This window comes from Triturus cristatus, chromosome 6 (assembly GCF_964204655.1).
Source record: "Triturus cristatus chromosome 6, aTriCri1.1, whole genome shotgun sequence".
In the NCBI taxonomy this organism is placed as follows: Eukaryota; Metazoa; Chordata; class Amphibia; order Caudata; family Salamandridae; genus Triturus; species Triturus cristatus.
In genome coordinates, this window is record NC_140589.1 from 1,347,770,493 (window position 1) to 1,347,784,814 (window position 14,322).

General features: G+C 46.5%; 1 protein-coding gene across 1 annotated transcript in view; it reads left to right on the plus strand.

Annotated features, from left to right (window-relative positions):
• The window catches only part of USP34 (ubiquitin specific peptidase 34), a 2,509,780-nt gene that overhangs the window by 726,222 nt on the left and 1,769,236 nt on the right, over nt 1-14,322 (plus strand). Inside the window, exon 37 of the mRNA XM_085612349.1 lies at nt 10,023-10,175. Coding sequence (XP_085468475.1) covers nt 10,023-10,175 — 153 coding nt within the window. The remainder of the gene's footprint in view (nt 1-10,022; nt 10,176-14,322) is intronic.

A 14,322-nucleotide genomic window follows, 5' to 3' on the forward strand; every position in this document is an offset into this window, starting at 1 on the left:
AGGAGATGTCCCAGTGCTGAATCTAGGTATCCAGCACTGAGTAAGAAAAGTATTGTTAAAGTAACTTACCTGCTAAGTGAATTTCCTCCCTTAGGATAACATTGGTGATTCTATGTGAAAGAGTTTTGAAGTGTCAACTTTTGAAATACAATAATATTCTTTAAAAATCGTACCTCTAACTAAAACTTATTTACTAAACTGTTTTCAGGAAATGTCCCAGTGCTGAATCTAGGATCCAGCCCTGTGGTTAGAAAAGTAATCTGAAAAGTAATTAATTGCATTTTGTCTTACAAAGCCCATTCAATCGAATGTACTATACCTGTATTGCAAACTGCTTACTTAAACTGTAACCAAAATTAGTACAAGTTATACTGCAATCTTGAACTGTGTTCATACAAGTAATTTACTACTGCAAAGAATTTATATGCTTACCTGTACCAGGCTTGCTTGGTTCTAGAAATAAACAACAGTATATATTTTTATACAAAAACAATTGGCCTAGAGTTCAGTTCTTGAGTGTGTGAATGCATTTGCTGACTGAGTGTGTACATCAAATGTTTAACACTGTCCTCTGATACTGCCTTACTGCTCGACCAATCTACCACTTTAGAGAGTAAGGTTCTATCTAACTTTAACCTCTGCCAAACCTCTGGAGATCCTTGGGCTCTATACACACTGTACCTCACTTTGGTGCAGTATATATAGAGCCAGTTTCTTACATATAGCACACATGTTTCACAAGTATAGATGTGTACCAGTGTGAGCTTGGTACCAGTTATGATGGAATATGCTGAAAGGTCCAGTGCAGCTGTCAAACTGCATTAACATCGAGCCAAAAGGCACCATAGATGGTCCGTGCTCTCCAGGCGTACCATAATGATCCGGAGTTAGACGGGTCCCTCTGTCCTGAGCATGCCTGTCGGTAGCAGTTTTCACGCCCGATTATGCTTGTAAAGTAAACTTTGACCGTAATACCTTAACTTGTTTTTATTATGTATTACTTCATACCACAGTCCTGTAATTTCTAAGCACCGTAAATAGGCGTTTCTTTGATTTAATTAACAGACATCTGATAATGCAGATGTAAGAATTACCCACAGTAGTCTTTTATAGAGTTCAATTTAAACGACACACGTTGGTTTTATTTGTTTGCCACTGTTTCGAAGCTCTCCCTATGTGCTGTACTAGGAGCAAATAGATCTCCAATTATGTCATGTGTCACCTCACACCTTTGCAAGCTTAATGCCTTTGCCCCCTTATGACGTCTACTGCCACCCTTGTAATGCCATTTTACTGTCATCTGGAATGTGTCTGTCCATCCCTATCCTTTCTGGAGTTGTATCTTCTCGAACTGGAATAATTACTGTAGGTAGACACATTCTTCAAGTTCTTTACAGTGTTCTGTGAAGTTAAGAAATATTATGTTTTTCTGTGATGTTTTTCTGTTGGAGGTTGCAGAAAGAGCTCACCATGCTGTAGTGGGAGTTGTGGTGGGACCCAGTACATGTAAGCTAAGATTCAAGCCCCTTCCCTTTCTACGAGTAGTAGTGATTGCACCGTCAAGGCGGTGTCACTGCTCTATAGGTTCACTCATTAACCGGAAGTACAATACAACCTGTCCCACCCAGTCTGGCCATGGGTAGATGTAATATCCTCTCAGAGTTCTTATTCGAAAATGAGTGGGTATTAAAATTTTGAATGCATTAGATCTGATAGAACCATCTAGCCACAGATTCCTTAACTTAGAATATCCCCAGGCGCAAGACTGGATCCGGAAAATTCTTTGCAGCAGCACCTCTGCACGCCGGGGGACGGCGTCATATGACCCTGGCCAGATGTCGTCCACATACGTGACGTCAGCGAGGTCATACAAGTCCCTCCCGACGCGCTGACGTCCGTTTTCTTCTTTTCCGCGTGCAACGCGGATCCGGAGTAAGCGGTTCCTCTGGCCTGTTTCAGGCCCCTTTTGACGCTTCGCGTCTGGAACAGTGTGCGATGCCTTCGGGTTTTAAAACGTGTACCTCCTGTTTGCAGCAAATGTCTGAAACGGACCCACATCTTATCTGTATGTGGTGTTTGGGCGAACACCATGACTCAACGGATTGCTCTGGGGCCCGGAGACGTTTGCCCCTTATTGGTAAGTCGCAATGCATGTCGGCGAAGGCTTCGACCTCACTTCCGTCTGTTGTCAGGGGCACTACTTTCCGGAACTCTGCGGACGTGCGCCCCCGGGAGTCGCCCCTCCCCTGCCCGCCCTATCTGGGTGCGGGGGCGACTCGGACCCAAATGGAGGCCTATGCCGAGGCTCTGTAGGACTCCCTTGGGTCCTCTCCTGTCTGTGGGGCGTCCTCGGGCCTCTGCTACTTAAGGGCTCGCCAGTGGGTTCCCCCCTTTCGCAAAATAGGCTCTTGCCCTCCAGGGACGAAGGAGATATGGTGTCGTCAGGGTGGGGCCTGGCTGGGTCCCCCTCTACGACCCATAGCACCCCAGCCGCGCCGCATAGTCCCGTGGGGCTCCCTGTGGCATCGCAGGTGGTTGCTGGTGCTCAAAGCCTTGCTTCGAGCACACCTTGGCCTTCCGGGCTGGCTGTCGTAAACCCACCTCCCCGGCTCCGACTCCGCTTCTTACTTCGGAGTCGGAGCCTGTTGTGGTTGAGGCTGAGTCGGCGCCGGTGTGGTGCCAGAGGCTTGCCTCCCCGGCTCCGGCGGTTGGGGCTGAGTCGGCGCCGGTGCGGCACCGGAGGCTTGTCTCTGTCCCCCCCTCGAGGGCTACCGAGGCTGGTTCAGAGTTTCTTAGAGTAGTCTCATTGGCCACTTGTATTCTAAACATGCAGCCCCCTTCGGTCCCCTTGCCTGTGGACCCTCTGCTTGATGTCCTTCACCATGGGTCGGGGAATGTGGAGCCGCTTCTGCCCTTTGAAGCTTCTCTTTATGACGCCCTTATGGGCATCTGGGCACGGCCAGCTTCTTGTGATCCGATGGCTCGTTCTGTCTTGCACCGCCACCGTCCTGCTCCACATGATCCAGTTTGCTTATTTGTTCACCCAGATGTGCAGGGGTTTGTTTTGCAAACTGCCTTCCCTGCCTCAGTTAATGCTTGAGTCGTGGGTCGTGACCTCTTTGCCTCCACTAGTGCTGCCCTTCGTTGACTGAATACAGTGTGTGTCTTGGCTCAGGCTACCTCTGCCCTGTGGGACTCTACAGAGTCTCTTCTTTCGGCCACTTCTGAAGGCGCTCGTGTTGACCTCCTTCATTTTCTCCGGGATGGCCGTGACCTTGCTGAATTCACGATCCGCTCAGCCCTGGATACTGCCGATTCCTTAGGCCAAGCAATGGCTGGTTCCGTTGCCTTGCGGCGCTAAGCTTGGTTGGGGGATAGCGTCTTCCCGGAGAATATCCGGGAGCGACTTGTTGATCTACCCTTTGACAGGGTTCTATTGTTTGATTCCCACGCCGAATCGACTGTTCAGCGCCTCCTTGCTGGCTTTCAACATCAAAAAAGGACTGACAGACACAGAGAAAACAAGGAGGTTTAGTTTAGAAGGGATATGTGTTTTTCTTTGGGATTAACTGTCCTGAAGATACTCTTGGTCAATACATTAGGTTGTTATGAAGACCAGTTGGGTGTCTGCATGCACGAAATGAGTATTGTACGAATGAATGGTGATTGAGTGGCACTAGTGTCAGGATTGAAGCAGATTGCATTGTTTTTTTCTTTACGCCTGTTGCGATTGTGGAAGGCGGCGATCTTCTGTAATGTCTGATAGTCATGACTCTGTGACATTGCATTACTTGGGCAGTAATTAGGACATTAAAGAGGAGTCCTCTTGCAGGTTCATCTTGTGATATGAGATTGAATACATTAGGAAGTCTGCTAGATACAGGGTAGGCTGGTGACTATGTTTTATGATCTTTCCACAGACGCAAGCATTAGCAACGAATGTGCTTCTGTAAGTGACGAAAATTGTACATGATACATGTCCTTCTGACTTGGTGGGAGCTGGAATGTGGGCCCATAGCTCCCATCGGTAAATATTGAATGATGAGAGTATAGGACTAACTATGAGTACTTGTCACATACATCGTAGTAATTGAATTTTAAGTATACCGAAGAGAGCCTGTGTTCTTGACATATCCCTTCTAAACTAAACCTCCTTGTTTTCTCTGTGTCTGTCAGTCCTTTTTTGATGTTGTTTGTCCAGGGAGGTGATTGTTGACCTTGTTAGCCCTGACGAATTTGCCACAAATAATTTGGCAATGAAACATGTTGGCCGTCATTAAAATGGTATACAACATGCTGTATTTTTAAACGTGGGATAGACTCCCAACCTGGAATAAAGGAGGATAGTACCTGTGAGTCTATTCCTTTTTAATTTGAGACCTCCTTGGTCTTTGTTTTTGCACGGGGGACCCAAGTTTTCTTTGATCTTTACTTTCTTCTTCACTGGACACATCTCTCTGTTGTGAGAAAGTTATCAATGATGAAACAAACGTGGGCAAGCTGGTGAGAACCTGCCAGTTGCTCATCTGGTGGTGTGCACGTGAGATACTTTCTCTTTTTCTTACACATTTTTTACACATATACATTGAAGGTTGGTGGTATGCGTAAAGTAAATTTAAGTTAAAAAAAATTCATTAAAGTACTGACTGTTCACTCTTTGGCTCTATCTGTTCCCTTTAATATTTAGAGTATGAGGCACGCTGGATTGGGTTACACCAAGATATTAACTAGGTGATTGAGGTTTTTTGATAAAATGATCTTTCCTTTTCCCCATCCTGACTACAGTGAAGAGTGCCTATTTGTGCCAGTTCTTTGGTGCTCCTATAACACCCATGTTGCATGGACGTAGCTCGTTCACCATTCTTTGATATATATATATATATATATATATATATATATATATGTGTGTGTGTATACATATATTTATATGTGTATAATCAGGTTGCCATGGGTACTCTTCTTCCTATATCTGCTGCGAAGTCTGGTCCTATGTCTCCATGGGTCAGGGAGCTTTTCAGTGTTGCACTCGGGATTGCCCTCGGTCTACGCGGCAGGGTGTCGTTCAGTACACTTAGGTGCACTTCGTTGCTTTTCCTGCATCTTCAGCAATAGGGTCACTTTTGCGTCCCACTACCTAGGGTGGTTCCCCGGCTTTACACTGCTCCCTTTTTGGTGTTCAGATACTGAACGATATCTCTCTTTCTGGGCGAGGGTTAATTTTTACTCCCAGTCGGAGCATGTGGTCTAGAATTCTGAGATTCTTTCCGACATTTATACGCCTATTGGTACTCTGGTGCCTCAGCTGCCACTTCCTTCAGAGGTGCCCCTTTCATTGGGTATCACCCTATACTATGTCAGCTGTGCCTGCGGGACAGCCCTTCTGATGTCAGTCGTCCTAGGGTCTGCATCCTGCAAATCTGTATTTCGTGAGTTAGTTCTCACCTTAGTCTTCAAGCTGCCTGGTTGGGCACTCCTATGCTTTTTTTTTTTAAAGCTACGCCACCTTGTTGTCTCTGTGGCTGTCGGCTCTGTCCATGTTTCAGAGGTAGCACGCATCAGCGTGCTTCAGATTGTTACTGCTCGCCCCTGTCCCCCCTTTGGTGCCTGGGGGTGCACTTGGCGTGTTTCTTGTTCCCGACTGTCCTTCTAGGACATTGCTCAGTTTCTACCTCTTGCCCTTTGGTTCCTGACTGTAGCTTCACCGGCCTTCCTTCAGTGGGCTACCCTGGTTGGCTCTGGTTGCATCTCTTCGTTTTTTCCACAACCTTTGGTTGGTGTCCACATCGTACGATTAAGCTGAGAGTGGTCCTTCTTCCTCCTTCGTTTGGGACTCTCTCTCTCTCTCTCTCTTTGTCTGGTATACAGCTGGTGCCGTTTCTACATCTCATACTTATACGGGTATGATGTAGCACCATTCTGGCATTTTTTGGGACGCCTTGCCTCCCGTTATCTTTTGCTCTTCCAAGCTAATTGGGTTGCTGTCTGGCTGTCCCGCCACAGCCTTCCCCATTGTCCGTCACTCTGTTGCCGGCTCAGTGCTTGGGCACTCTCTGTTGTTCTGTCGCAGACCCACCTCCCCCTGGGGGTATGGCTGTGGTATCTATTCTAAGTTAAGTAATCTGCGGCTAGATGTCTCTATCAGATGTTCGAGTTACTTACCTTTGGTAACGATGTATCTGGTAGAGATGTTGTCTAGCCGCAGATTCCTTAATGCCCACCCATCCTCCCCGTTCTGCAAGGACCTTGCCAGTTGGGTTTCTCCACTTTGTCTCCTTTAAGTTGCCATTCGTTTTCTTTCAGGGTGCTCACATTGTTGTGCCCTATTTAAGAATTGCTATATGCGGCTGACTCCCTCCAGGTGGCTTCTGTCCTGTAAAACGGTGCCTTTTCATTCACCATCGTCAGGAGATTCTTCTTCTTCTTCTCCTGTTGCTTCCCTCCTTCCCCATTGAGTCAGGACTCTTGTCTCCTCTATAGTAGCCTTCTTTGGGGACCTGCTGGGCTATGTTTCGGTCTTCCCTTGCTTAAGGAAATACCATTATTTTCATACCTTCTCGCAGTGGACTGTTCTTCCTGTGTTTCGTCCTTGTTGGTCTTCACAGTTCTACATGGTAATAACAATCTATCTCGCCTGTTGCGATATTCTTCCCTTTTTATTCAGCCTTTGGAGAAGGTCCATGCTTTGCGAGGTTTTTTTCTCAGAGCTGTGCTCTGCCTTTACTTCTTCTCGTATATGTAGACAGTGTCTGCTACTGTCTTTTATGATGGTGTTTTGCACCATCCGCCTTCTTTCTTTCTTTTACGGATTTTTCATCCTTCGCACACTGTTCCCATACTTTCACAGTTTTATTGGTGGCTCCGCGTTGTGGTGTGTAAAAGATTCTCCGAAGAAAACTGACGTCAGCGCGCCGGGAGGGACTTCAATGACCTCGCTGACGTCACGTACGTGGACGTCGTCAGGGCGGGGTTGTGTGGCGCAGTCCCCCGGCGTGCAGAGGTGCTGCTGCAAAGAATTTTCCGGATCAAGTCTGACTCCTGGGGATATTCTAAGTTAAGGAATCTGCGGCTAGACAAGGTCTCTACCAGATACATCGTTACCGAAGGTAAGTAACTCATACATTAATGTGTGAGAAAAAAATAATAATAAAAGCCAGTACCATTTACAATACAAAACTCACACTAGTGCAAACGCAATACAATAGATTTCGCAATTACAACAAAGTGAGCTATTGCCATTTTGCATTACACCATTTAATTAATGCTTAACAAAGGGAAAAAAATAATAACATTTACAATGCCAATAGCTCAAAACAAGGTCGTTGCGAGACCTATTGCATTGTAAATGCTTGTTGTTGAGTTATTTATGTGAATTTTTATAACTTATATCAGCATTACTTAGCCTTTTGACTTCAGTGAAATCCCCAATAATTCAGTGCTGGAAGCTGGAGACCTCTGCCTAAGCAATTTCTATAATTTCAACCTCAAAACAATACAGATAAAATAAAGACATCCAACGAAAACACAACTTATAAATATTTTACTTCACAAACAGAAAATGTGTGAATATTGAAATTTTGAAGAAAAGTTGGAACTTTACAAAATTTTACAGCTAGAAGAGCACAATATGCTAGACGCTAGCATATCTATCGCTTTGTATTTTTTCTCCTAATGCGTGTTCTCTTTTTGGTGACACATACTAGTGCTGATTTATTAAAGGCCTTCAATAATCCATACTAGATTCTGTTTGCTGTACTCGCAGCTGCTCCCACGATTCAGGATAAGGATACCACCTTAATTGTTAGCTTTCAATTTAAAATTCCTACACACTTGCAGAGCATTTTAAATCTTTGAACATTGGTTGTTGCATATATATTCTTTATTAACAAGCTAATATTGCTTATTATATAAACAATTGCAGACGCCCTGGATAGATATCGAAGGCCCCCACGGGTCCACGGACCACTGGCTTATATAACTGTACGATCATTAGGAAGTAATCGTTAGATGTTCAACTGGAAACATGAAAATGTGTGATCTGTGCATGCACTGTGGCATTGGTATTCCAGAACGTAAAACTGGTGCTGGGAACGTATACATTTGAACTAAGAGGTAGTTGAGATCTACAGCCTGGGCCCCAGTGGACTCTACTGTAAAGCTGGAATTGCCTATCCTTAATTTGTTATAGCATTTCTTCAGTTTTCCTTAAGTGTATTGTCCCTTAAAGTAGGAGTAGGTGCTATTAATCAGGGAAATATGCAAATATAAAGCATGCCAAGTTTAACTTCTATTTTATCTTGCTTTGAAACTTCCATTTTGCCAGCAGTTACCTTTAGGTACCTGTTCACTTGTTAAGGGCAGTTTGGTTTCCATTGTATGGCATTTCAGTTTGTAAGATTCAAATCCCCACTAATCTGTAGATCTAAAAGTAGTTGCAGGAATGTCATGGAACCCACCATTGTTGCTTTCTCTCAGCTGTGCTGAACACATCCAAAGCTGTGCTCTTTGTTGACGGCGAAGATGGAGAAAAGGGGATATGAAAGAGAGAAGCCATACAAGAGGCTTCACGTTTTTGTATTCACACAACTTGCCTTGTGAAATGGAAGTTCATTTGGATGTTCTGTAGTCTCTCACCAGTGACTGTTTTTTTAATACTAATCCCAGCACAAGATTACTTTTACTCTCTGCTATTACATCAACTTAAAATACAGTTTTTTTATTTACATGGATTTCATATGAACAGTATCATTCTACAGGAAATGAAAGATACACAGGATTTACTGTAGTAAATGATGCACTATGGTAAACATTCAACATCTCAGTGGCACAGTACCTTTATCTCGCTAAACCCAACAGAATGTTAATAAGGCTGGCATTGTCCAAATCCTGTAGTTCCACTTTGAGACACCACTCAAAACCAAAGGTTTACACTCGATTTGCATGTAACACTGCAATGAACCAAAAACAGTTGTTATAGCACATCTTTGAGGTTGTTACAGAATTCCGGTACTTAAGTGCAATGGACCATACAGGGGCACAACAGAGGGGCCCAACTCTCTCTACCCTGAAGCCTCTGAAGATCACGCTGGGAGAGATTGAATAATTGCTGTGGAATTACTTTGTAGATAATCTCGACTGAAGAGCAGCTGCTCCCACGCAGAGGAACATAGGCGAAGATTAGAGCCCTAGCAGAGGCTTCCTCTCGCACCAGGTAGGAAAGAGAGCTACCTGGTCACTCCCTTGATGTGACCTTTATAGACTGAGGATCCTTAAATCCTGTGATAGATCCTCAAATCCTTCTATTGCCTGCAAGTTAGGGCAAACGGTCACTGCTTTTTACGATGGAAAATAACAGCTTGGCAGCATACACGTGACGGCCACTATTCTGTACAGCATAACTTCTGTCACACCTGCTGACGCAATCCTGAGTTGCAGTGCGTTGAACAATGTGTTGAAGGGACATCCAGTAATGCCCAGTACCAGAGATGGATGGTAGTGAAAATGAGCACCTGAGGCAAACCATGACATTTTTCCATCCTATATCGTTTCAGCTGTATTTTTGAGGGTACCTTTTTTTTTTTTGTTCTTTGGAAGATTGACTTGACTAACAGTGCATTGGATGAGTTGTTAGACTTGTACATTTATATTTCTTCTGTATATTGAATGATGGAGTTTTTGCCTCTGTATTAGTTGGAGCTATTATGGCAATGTCTAATTTAATCCTAGGCTCTTTTTATTGTCAATCAAGTTAGCCCTTTGTAGGAATGAGTTCACTGAATTTGTTAATATGAAACAAACTTCAGTGCGCATTCTTTTAAGGATTATTTTTCCTAAGCTGAATAAAATAACATTTTGTAGGAACTGTATTACAGTGTCTCTCATTGTATTGATCTACAGTTTCCTTGAAATAATTAATTTACATATTTCGTAACCCAAAATAGAATTTTCTCAAAATGTCTGTTAAAGAAAAATTGCTCATAACATTTTCATGTATAGATTTTATTTAAAACAGTTTGTTCTTTCAGACTGCAGTGCGCCATGAATCCTGCAATGGTTTGTACAAGTTATCACTCTCGTGTCTTGATGGGGGAGATTCAATTAATCGATCTTTTCTGCTGCTGGCAGCGTCAACATTGTTGAAGTTCCTTCCTGATGCTCAAGCTCTAAAACCTGCTAGGGTAAGGTTCTCTCTTGTTGTGGTAGATGTTGCTGGTGTTCAAGTTAAATGGTTGATTTATTAGGAGTATTGAAATGTGCCCCGTTGCACATGGACATACAGCAGAAGCAACATAATTAATCATTTAAGCCCACTGTTGGGGACAATATTAGTTCTTAAAGGCCGTGAAGCCCTTTAAGAGCTGTTAAAGCTTGATGCTGAAGGGCTGAAAAGGCTATTAGATTATTCCACACACTGGGGATAGAATGTTATAAACTAAAAATGTAGAAACAGAAAGACAAACATCGGAATATTGGATCAAAGGGTCTGTATCAGCCATTATTGGGTTTGAGTCACTCCATTGATTTCAGTGGAGCTCACAGCCTTCCAGTATTCTAACATACTAAAAAACAAATGTTTAAATGTGACCGATAAAGAAAGTGCATGTACAGATTTGGATTATATATTTGGGTACCTGTGTTTGCTATACTAGTGAGAGGTTTTGACGTTTCTCGATGTGTTAGCAAAATGGTATGTTTTGTTTGCTGCTGTTAAATCACATACAACTTCAGACGTTGGTAACTGTAGCATCTACTGAACAGGAAAGAACATTTTTTATGAAAGTTTGATGTGAGTAAACACTGGTTTGTTATGTAGATTATATTACCTTTTAAACACTTATAAATGTTGGTTTGATTGACAGATCTGTATAAAACATTCAATAGGAGCATGTATGCATGCAGTTTTCATCCCAGTTAGTTTTGTGCAGGTTATTACTAGTGCTGAAGTTGCATTTGTCAGGGAGTCTTGGGAAGTGACAGTATAATAAATACAGGACAGAATGAGAACAAACATAACATGAAGACAAAGCTTAAGCCAAGAGATGGTGATGTCTTCTTTTGGTGTGTTGTGAATGATTTGAAAGAGACAATTAGTTATGGATTCCTCACCTTAGAATTACCCCCAGGTGTCAGACTGGATCCGGAGAATTTTTCCTCAGAAGTACCCCTGCGTGCCGGTCGGTGATGTCGTTAGACTCCGCGTTCGTCGTTGGCGTCGTGGTCGCTGGAATGACATTGGGGTATCTACTTAGACGCCGCCCCTGCGCTCTGACGTCAGTTCTTTCTTTTTCCACGCTAGCCAGCGCAGATCCGGAGAGAGCAGTAACTCGAGCCACTTTTAGACTCTATATTTGTGTCTTTTGAGTCGTTATGACTCCTGGTGCACAGGCATGTCATCTCGGCAGACAGGTTTCAAGCCTTGTGGCTTCTGCCACAAGCTGATGTCTGTGATGGACCCCCATCTTGTGTGCCTCTGGTGCCTGGAGCGGGACCACGACCCGAAGTCGTGCTCCGACTGACGCTCGAGGTCCCGGTCGAGAGGGAGGTCACGGGACCGGTCGCGGAGCCATCACCACCATTCCTTGTCAAAGTCTTCGGGTAAGTTGAAGCACAAAAGAAGGCAAAGCAGCACAGTCATTCTTCGCCTTCTCCCCGTCCGTCGGCCGACGGGGGTTGCGGATGGTAGTCGTCCGGCTCCACGCGCGGAGCCTGTTGGGTCGACTCCGTGCCTCCATCCCTTTCCGGAAGCGACCCTTTCTCAACTTCGTATATTTTGCGAAGCCCTCCATTCTATTTTTGGGCAGCCCGACTCCACTTCGGACCCTGCGAACTCTGCTGGGGCCTGTAGGCCTTCGATGCCAGCGGCTTCGGCACCACAGGGCTCCCAGGTATCCAGGCCTGGCGTCGGTCGACCTCGTAACACCTTCTCTGGCACCGAATCCATTGGCGACACCTCTGCCCCCTCCGACGCCGGTTGTGTCCCCAGCCGACGTCGACCCCGGCCTCCCTCTCAATGTGGACACGGAGCTGGACCGACGTCGGGACCGACAACGACCTGTACTTTTGTACCCCTGTTCTCCCCTGGTGTTCACTATTACCCTGAGTGGCTACCAGAGGAGGGTGAGGAGGACTGGGGGGGGGGGGGGGGGGTGGGTGTCTTTGGACCCTCTGGCAGACCAGTTGGAGGAACCGGACTGGGGAGAGGAGTTGGGTGAGGCCAGTGGCCTGGACACTTCTCCAAACCTTGGCATGCTTTCTCCCCTTACCATGGCTACGGAGAAGGGTGTATCATATGCAGTGGTGATGCGTAGGGCGGCTGAGGCCTAGAACCTTGAGCTTCCTACGCTGGCGGTCAAGACTAACCTCCTAACCGAGGTGCTTCAACTGGCAGCGGCCTCTGCGGACCCCTGCTGCCCTCATGGACATCCTTTTGGGCACTTGGTCCAAACCCAACACGGGGGCTCCTGTGGACAGGATGATTGCGCGACGCCACCACCTGGCAATGGGCGACCCCATTTTCGTCTCCCAACACTCTACCCCTGAGAGCTTGGTGGTCCAAGCCTCGACTTCCAAGGGTGCATTCCTTACCACACCACCTGATCGGGAATCCAAGAAGCTGGACCATCTTGGGATGAAAATGTTTTCTTCCTCCAGCTTAGGACTGTAGTCGGTTAACAGCGCATGTCTCATGGGCCGTTACTCCCAGTCTGAGTGGGACACAGTCACGCAGGCGATGCCACAGTGCCTGGAGGAGGTCCGGGCCTAGCTCTCCTGTGCAGTGGCTGAAGGGAGAGACGCAGTGAAGTTCGCCATACATTGTGGGCTGGCACTGCTGACTCGCTGGGGAGGACGATTTCAATGTCATTAGCCATTAGACGCTACACCTGACTGAGGTCCACTGGCTTTTCGGGTGATGTCCAAGCTACACTTTTGAATATGCCCTTTGATGGCCGTTGCCTGTTCTGCAACAAAGCAGACAGCGCGCTCGAGTGCTTTAAGGACTCCAGTGCTACGACAGATCCTTGAGCCTCGTTTCCACCTCTCACCCTGCGCAGTCTGCTTTTCGCCCCATTTTGTGGCTACGGAAGGAGTGCCATGCCATGTTCCACCCAGAGCCACAGGGCTGCACAAGCCGTCCAGCCTCTGCGCGGCCGGGGATTTGGGACCCACCGTTGTGGGTCTGGGAGCCAGAGGGCAAGGCAGTCCACCAATGCCCCCTCTGTAGCACCCTCCTAGTCTGACCTTTCAGGCCACCAATTGCCAGTGGGCGGCAGGACCCACCATCACCTCCCCCGCTGGCTCAACATCATGTCGGACAGGTGGGTTTTGCAGATAGTCTGAAGGAGCTACTCCCTCCCCTTCGAGACTACCCCTCCATCCATGCCACCTCAATTCCATCGCATGTAGGAGGATCACTTGGCCCTTCTCCAACAGGAAGTTACGACTCTCTTGGCCAAGGGAGCCATCGAGCGAATTCCTGCCCCAGAAGTAGGTCGTGGTTGTTACTCCCACTACTTTCTGGTACCCAAGAAAGACAAGGGCCTGCCTCCTATCTTGGATCTCAGGAATGTCGACCGCTTCTCCGGAAGGAGAAGTTCAAAATGTTGACACTGGCTCAGGTCCTGTCTGCCTTCGAACCTGGATGGTATCGTTGGACTTGCAGGATGTTTATTTTCACATCCCCGTCCTGCTGACCCATCGGCGTTACCTACGGTTTACAGTTGGCCACAAGCACTTTCAGTTTACTGTGCTCCTCTTTGACCTTACCAGCGCCCCTCAGGTGTTTACGAAGGTGATGGCTGTGGTCGCAACTCATCTGCGCAGATCAGGGGTTCCAGACTTCCTCTATCTAGACGACTGGCTGTTGAAGGCTTCCTTGTCCCAAGCTGTTGTCTCCCACCTCCAGACTACGGCTGACCTCCTGCATTTGCTGGGTTTCACCATGAATGTGCCAAAATCACACCCGATTCCCTCTCAGAAGCTCCTTTTCTTCGGATCAGTTCTGGATACAGTGCAGTTTTGGACTTATCCTCCCGACCATCCTCCCGAACAGCGAGTCCGGGATATTCGTGCTATGATTCAGATTTTTCAGCCTCTATTCCGGGTTTCAGTCAAACTGACCCTGAGGCTACTGAGCCTCGTGGTCTCCTGCATCCTGCTGATGGGCTATGCCAGGTGGCATATGCGGGCTCTGCAGTGGGACCTGATTGCATCCAGATCTCGGAAGGCACTGCACACCAATTACAGTGGTGGCCAACGGCCTTGGATTGGGTCAACGGCAGGTCCCTCTCCCTTCCCCAGCCAGAGTACACAGTGGTGACAGATGCA